The sequence below is a fragment of the Trypanosoma cruzi genome, genomic scaffold, assembly GCF_000209065.1.
Source record: "Trypanosoma cruzi strain CL Brener 1047053517111 genomic scaffold, whole genome shotgun sequence".
In the NCBI taxonomy this organism is placed as follows: Eukaryota; Euglenozoa; class Kinetoplastea; order Trypanosomatida; family Trypanosomatidae; genus Trypanosoma; species Trypanosoma cruzi.
Genome location: NW_001849515.1, coordinates 3757 through 9777, shown reverse-complemented (window position 1 = coordinate 9777; position 6021 = coordinate 3757). Strand labels below are relative to the sequence as shown.

Here is a 6021-nt window from a genome sequence, read left to right as displayed (position 1 = left end):
CATATACATGTACTGCATGCATATGATAGATTCTTTTTCTTTTTTCTTTAACCGTTTTTAAAGAGAGAAGGAAAAGGGGCAAAAGGATACACCGTATGTATACATTTGTATATGTCTGTCTACATATATATTTATATATTTATTTATTACAAAATGGCTTGACTCTGCTCCCAGGAACTTATAAATAGCCTGAGTTTTTCAGGATGCGATTTAGTTTTTTTTTTTTTTTTTTTTACATGGAGACTGTTTGTCCTTGTTATTGCCTGACGTGCGCTTTTTTAAAATGACATCTATGCGTATACATTTGTGTTTGTTGTTTGTTTTTTCTTTTTTCTTTTGATGTAGTCACTGGGCTTAGCGTGTGACACTTTTCTCTGGTGCAGGCCAGCAACAATTAAATATATATATATATATATATTACTTTGGTTTATTTTGGTGATTGCGACGGATGGCAACGAGAGTTGAACTGCGCGGCATTTCTGTTGTGGGCAGTAATCCCGCGCCTTTTAGCGATCCCATTGTACTGAAAGTCTTATTGGAGGTATTTGAGAAACCGCCTGTCCAAGCAATAGATGTTAAGTTCACCTGGAAGTTGATTTGGGACTTTCCGGTGGATCAGGAACTTGACGAGTTTGAGGTTGGGCCACTCACTACGCTCGGGGTGCATGAACTGACGCTTCAAAGCGACCCTCCGGACTTCTCAAAGATTCCCGATCCGACTGGACCAACCGCCTTGATCATCTCCTTCACGTACGAGGGAAGGGAGTTCCTTCATATCGGCTACAATGCCGTGGTGACCTGCGAGGGTGAGATGCCCGATGTGTTTGAGAGTGCGGAGCAATTGAGGCGCCATCTCACACAGTGTTTTCCAAAGCAACTGTCTATTGTGTGGGATGAGAGACCCGCAGATGCCGTGGAGGATCCCAGCGATGACGACAGCAGGAGCTGCGACGTCGATAAGGCTGAGGAATGTGCGGGTGAGGGGGATATGGACGGCGAGCGCGCCTCTGACAGTGGGGACGGGGCACCGCCACTCAAGAGGGTTAAAACGTAATTAAATATGATGGGAGGGACGCGTGACGGTTGGGAAGCAGAACGTCCTTTTGAATCCTTTTGAAGTTTACACACACACAAACACACACAAACAAACAAATAATTAAAAATGGGAGTCAATATTTGTTGTCCTTCCTTCCTTCTTTTTTTTTTTTTTTTTTTATTGGCCGCCCCGCATGTGCACACATGAATCCCTTGCCTCTGTTTTTTCTTACATCTTTTTTCCCTTTTTTTTTTTTTTTTCTTTTTCTTTTGCAGGCAGAATTCTGCCGCCATGTTGATGGTCATTGGGCCGGATGATGCTTCATTGTTTGAGTGCGCAAAGTCGGTGGACGGCGAGAGTACGCACCTGTCGCGGCAGTTGATGCTGTACGCCTCGCTAGATCTCTTGGATGACGTTCTCTGGAAAACAGGGGACTTCCTCCTTCCTGCGATTGACCGGCCATTAGAAGGAAAGTACTACGTTTCTGCGTACGTAGGCTTTGCACCTATCAAACTGCTTCTCATGCAAGAGCAGGAGCCTAACAAAAACACCCGCCAGTTTATGAATGAAGTCTACGGACTCTGCGTGCGATATCTTTTGAATCCCTTTTCGTTCCCAAACACCCCTGTTCGATCTACACTGGGGGAGAAGGTGCGTCGGCTATATGAGCGCCACTCTTAGGGGGCAGCAGGGAGCAATTGTGGGCACAAATTCCTTTTTTTTTTTTTTTTCTCTTCTTCTGTTTGATGTTTCTTCTGAGGAACATACACGGATTGAAGAACTCTTTTTCGTAGAAGTTGTTGCAATTTGCTCCGTCATTGCCTGACTTAATTTACTCATATATATATCTTCTCTTTCTTTTTTTTTTTTTTTTTTCTTTTCTTTCCTTGTCGGCTTTGGGGAACAACACGGGGCCAAAGAGGCCCATTCAAGCAAAGAAATAAAAAAAGAAAGAGATAAGACGGGGGAGCGAAGAAATGTCATTTAAACCAAAGATTATTGTCTGCAGCTCACCAGCGGAGTTGAGTGGTGTAGCATGCAAAAAAATTGTTGACATCATTCATGCATCAGAACGCACGAATTGGCCGCTCTCCATTGCTCTCTCCGGCGGCTCCACACCCAAGATGCTTTACTCCCGTCTGCACGAGGAGCATTTGCATCTGCTGAAGGAGGAGCGGGCGTTGCGTTTCTTTTTTGGCGATGAGCGGCTGGTGCCCGCCGATGCCGCGGAGTCGAACTACAACATGGCAAGGCAGGCGCTTCTGCACGACATCCCCGAAGATTTAGTGGTGCCTGTTGACGTGGGATGCGTGGGGGAGGTATCGAATGTTGCCTGCAACGACGCCGTGAAGGCTGCAGACGCGTACGAGAAAAGGATCGATTTGCTTCTTGGCACTCAAAAAGTGGAGGGGATGGAGGCAGAGATCCCTGTCTTTGACATCGTCCTGCTTGGCTTGGGCTCCGATGGACACACCGCCTCGATATTCCACGGATCTCAGGCCGAGAGCGAAATGCACCGGGCCGTAAGTGTGGGGTTCCCCAGCCCAACAATGAGCCCAAAGGTCTGGAGAGTGACATTGACGCCCATCACTATCATTCACGCACGACATGTGATTCTTCTCGCAACAGGCAAAGAAAAGAAATGTGTTCTGAACGGCATCATAGCAGACACCCCCACGGAGGTACCCGTTTCACGGTTTCTTCGCAATTGCAAGGGTGATGTGACGTTCATACTGGACAGAGAGATAGCAGAGAATCTTACATGTTAACACCTCTTCTTACAAAAAGGAATACATATGCATCTATACTGTAATATGTACATATATATTTCCTCACAACTAGTATCTGAGGAACCGCCTTGTTTTGCGGTTGTTTTTCCTTACGCCCGTGTTTACTTTTTTGTTTTCTTTGGCGTGTGGGTGGACGGGTGAATGTGGGGATATAAAAATGCATCAAACTTCTAGCTTCCATTTAGCCAGTTTTATTTTATTTTATTTTATTTATTTGTTTTTTTTCTTTATTTCCGTATTTGGAGTTTCTTCTTATATGGGAGAGGGAGAGCGAGTGGCGTAGCTGTTTATTTTGTCCTACCTCCACCCATTGGGAACTGAGGCTTATTTATTTATTTATTTATTTATTTATTATTTTTCCTTTTTTTTTTTTTTTTTTTTAACCCTTGTTGTTATTTTTCCATATGTAAAACCATAAATGATTTCCTCTGAATGGAGAAGACTGGGCTTACTTGTGAGTGCCGACAGCGAGGGCGTGAGGGCAAAAGGGAAATGTCGATTGTCGGGTCTTTCATGGCATGTATGCAGGTAGAAATGCTTCCGGATACAGCAAGGAATCTTCTCTCTTGCATACATATATATATATATATATATACGTGTGTGTGTGTGTGTGTGTGCCAGTGAACACTTATTGCTGGTAGGTAGTGACGCTTGTCAGTTTTACATTGGGAGAAGCACATCATGTCATGCCGAGCGTGGGAGGGAAGTTGAGAATTGAGAGGAAGACGTCAATGCTTTTACACCGCCTTCTGTTTGTTTTTTATCCCGTCAGGCTGCCATGCATAAGGAAGGAAATGCGAGGCGTTTGTGTATCCGTTGCTGCCTCCCCTTTTTGCCCCTCATACACAGACTGACTAGCACCACTACTGCCACTACCAGCAGTTAACCAATGCTGTATCGATGCCCCGTGGCACCCAAATGAGGAGGAATTTCGCTATTGCGTTCTCCACCTGACGCTGATGCAGGACGATGATTTTGGATACATACACCCAGATTATGAATGGCATACTAATGATGGTATCGGTGCCCTGTGAGTCTGGTGAAGGAAATACGGTGCTGCGATGTGGGACAAGGGGGAAAGAGAGGATGGCGTTTCTGCTTCATTCTCCACTGCTTCGGTGGGGGTTCCTGTCGCTGTTGCTGTTCCTTGTTGCCGCACTGTTACTCCGCCGTGCCGTGGCCAACAGCAATGTATTCCCTCCATTGGCGATGGGAAGAGATGGAATTGGCCACGCCGGAAGCTTTCACGGATAACGGCTTTCTTTCTGGTGTGTCGTGCGGAATTCATTTCTAGATTGGGGCTTTTGCTTGGGAACATTGACTGCTGTGCTGAAGTGCACAATGCACGTGCAGGGAGTGGGTTGGATCAATGTTGTTTGCACCTGTTATTTGTGAAATATGAGGAGGGACGGCAACTGTAGTCACGGAGTTTTCTTTGCTGGGGATTCCTTTTCGTATATTCCTGCAGCAATCAACATGACCGGGGGTCCCAAGGGCGTTGGAGAGGCCCAAAAAACCATCGTTTTTTCACTTTTTTTATTTTGTTGATGGTTGACAGGCATCATGGCTGGGGGACTCGGTGCATGAGACTCCTTCTGACCCTACCCTGCTGGCGCAAACCGGCGTGGACAGTCCGTTAATCATGAATAAGCGCATTGCAAGTAACGGAGAGAGCAAAATGACTAGGTCAACACGGATTTCTCGGCGTGGCCACCGGCATTTGTGCTTGAGGGGGATGGGGGGTGGCGAGGCGCATGCTTTCCCGTGTTGCCAATGACCTCCTGACTTGAGAGAGGCATGAGGAGCCCAGCAGAAGTGTCTGTTGTCATGAGCATCAGCGTGTGACATCAACAGGAACGGAGTGACTGTTGATCACATGACTGTCTGATTTGTCGCTGCGAACACGAAGTATGAGAAACGGGCTTGCCAAATGACACAACAGATGGGGAACCTGACGGACGCTAAAAGTCTGACAGGAAGAGCATCCAGGCAACATCTGGAAAAAGTAAAAAAGGAGCGATTTTCTGACAAGTTCGCTGGTGTTGTATGTGGAGTTGTTGTTTTTGTCCGCATGACTCTTGTTTTCCACGTGCTTTGCGTGGGCAACGGAAGCAGAAGGCACGGACTGATGGTGCGAGTTCTTCTTTGTCTCCTGTCGGTGTCTGGAACAGTGAATGCGACGGTGGATCCATCCACGCACTTTTCAGTAGCCGCGGCTGTTGTCTCTGCCACGCCTGCGGCTGCTGCTCTTGCACAGCCTGACGTTGCTTTGCGGGATGGTGAGGCTTCGTTGTTGTACGGCAGGACAAAAGTGGGCGAGACTCCGCCAGAAGCACTTGGAACCTCAGGTGGTCATATTTACGAATATCAGAGACGTGTGTGCACCTCCATGTTTATATCTCGCGTTTTCGCCTTCTGTACACGGCCGTGGAGAATGAAGTTGTTGTTGTTTTCTTTGTTTGCAGCACTTGGGATTCCGTTCGCTTCTACTTTCTGTTGATTGATGCCGTTTTCCGGAGAGCGTCTTCCCCCGTGCGTGAAAGTCAGCGTCTCTGCTTCTGTGTGCGCTCTCACAGTGCTTGAGCCGTCTTGGAAGGTGAGAATAATGACTGCAGTGGCTACGAAGACGTTGATGTGCTGTACTGTGGATGCGTGACGCCAACCAATCTTCTGCCACGTCCTGTTTTGGCGCTTGTTTTTCAATTTGATTCCTTGCACAAACCCACATACACATATTTATATGCTCTCACGTGTTGCTGCTGTAATGGCACCCCGCACACACAACCGTCGCCGCGTGACCGGATCCAGCGGAAGGAGGAGGGAAGGAAGAGAGAGTGAGCCGCAGAGGCTCAACATGTCCCGGCATGTGTTTACTTTTGCGGTGCCGCTACCCGTCGTCGTGATGGTGTGCTGTGAAGTTGGAGGTGCACGCGCTGCGGAGGGTAATGTAAGGGATACAGTTGTTGCGTTGATGGGGATTAAAAAGGAACAGCTTGACAAATGGAAGGATGTTTCTAACGCTGGTGGCAAATATGGCTCGCTTCGTGGTCCCAGCCTCGTTGAGATGCAGGGTCATGTATTTGCTATTTCTGAGGCCGATTGCAGGGATGGAGGCAACTGCAGCGACGCCAGCTTTACTGGGGTTGCGTCAAAGTACCTTGGTTTAGGTGGTGTTGCTGGTCCAACGGAGATCTC

At 47.4% G+C, this 6021-nt stretch overlaps 5 protein-coding genes across 5 annotated transcripts, besides 16 other annotated features; all 5 read left to right on the top strand.

The window, feature by feature from the left end:
- Nucleotides 1–2900: a sequence feature (heterozygous, Esmeraldo-like haplotype).
- Nucleotides 95–147: a microsatellite.
- Nucleotides 215–234: a microsatellite.
- Nucleotides 399–418: a microsatellite.
- Tc00.1047053503713.10 (hypothetical protein, conserved) lies at nt 449–1054 on the top strand (the record flags this gene model as incomplete). Its single annotated transcript, XM_799379.1, has 1 exon — nt 449–1054. One exon carries the CDS (start codon nt 449–451, stop codon nt 1052–1054), a length of 606 nt encoding a protein of 201 aa, XP_804472.1.
- Nucleotides 1176–1218: a sequence feature (T-rich).
- Nucleotides 1272–1307: a microsatellite.
- Nucleotides 1328–1717, top strand: Tc00.1047053503713.20 (hypothetical protein, conserved; the record flags this gene model as incomplete). The annotated part of the gene is made up of 1 exon (XM_799380.1): nt 1328–1717. One exon carries the CDS (start codon nt 1328–1330, stop codon nt 1715–1717), a length of 390 nt encoding a protein of 129 aa, XP_804473.1.
- Nucleotides 1886–1921: a microsatellite.
- On the top strand, nt 2014–2805 carry Tc00.1047053503713.30 (6-phosphogluconolactonase, putative; the record flags this gene model as incomplete). The annotated part of the gene is made up of 1 exon (XM_799381.1): nt 2014–2805. The coding sequence occupies one exon, from the start codon at nt 2014–2016 to the stop codon at nt 2803–2805; it is 792 nt and encodes a 263-aa protein (XP_804474.1).
- Nucleotides 2901–4364: a sequence feature (haploid, Esmeraldo-like haplotype).
- Nucleotides 3016–3038: a microsatellite.
- Nucleotides 3151–3179: a microsatellite.
- Nucleotides 3181–3207: a microsatellite.
- Nucleotides 3397–3421: a microsatellite.
- Nucleotides 3423–3443: a microsatellite.
- Nucleotides 4365–5102: a sequence feature (areas not merged during assembly with more than two copies in the genome that could not be assigned to a particular haplotype).
- On the top strand, nt 4757–5326 carry Tc00.1047053503713.40 (uncharacterized protein; the record flags this gene model as incomplete). Its single annotated transcript, XM_799382.1, has 1 exon — nt 4757–5326. One exon carries the CDS (start codon nt 4757–4759, stop codon nt 5324–5326), a length of 570 nt encoding a protein of 189 aa, XP_804475.1.
- Nucleotides 5103–5975: a sequence feature (haploid, Esmeraldo-like haplotype).
- On the top strand, nt 5567–6021 carry Tc00.1047053503713.50 (trans-sialidase, putative; the record flags this gene model as incomplete). The annotated part of the gene is made up of 1 exon (XM_799383.1): nt 5567–6021. A coding segment is annotated over one exon (455 nt), but the record flags the coding sequence as incomplete, so codon positions are not given.
- Nucleotides 5976–6021: a sequence feature (areas not merged during assembly with more than two copies in the genome that could not be assigned to a particular haplotype).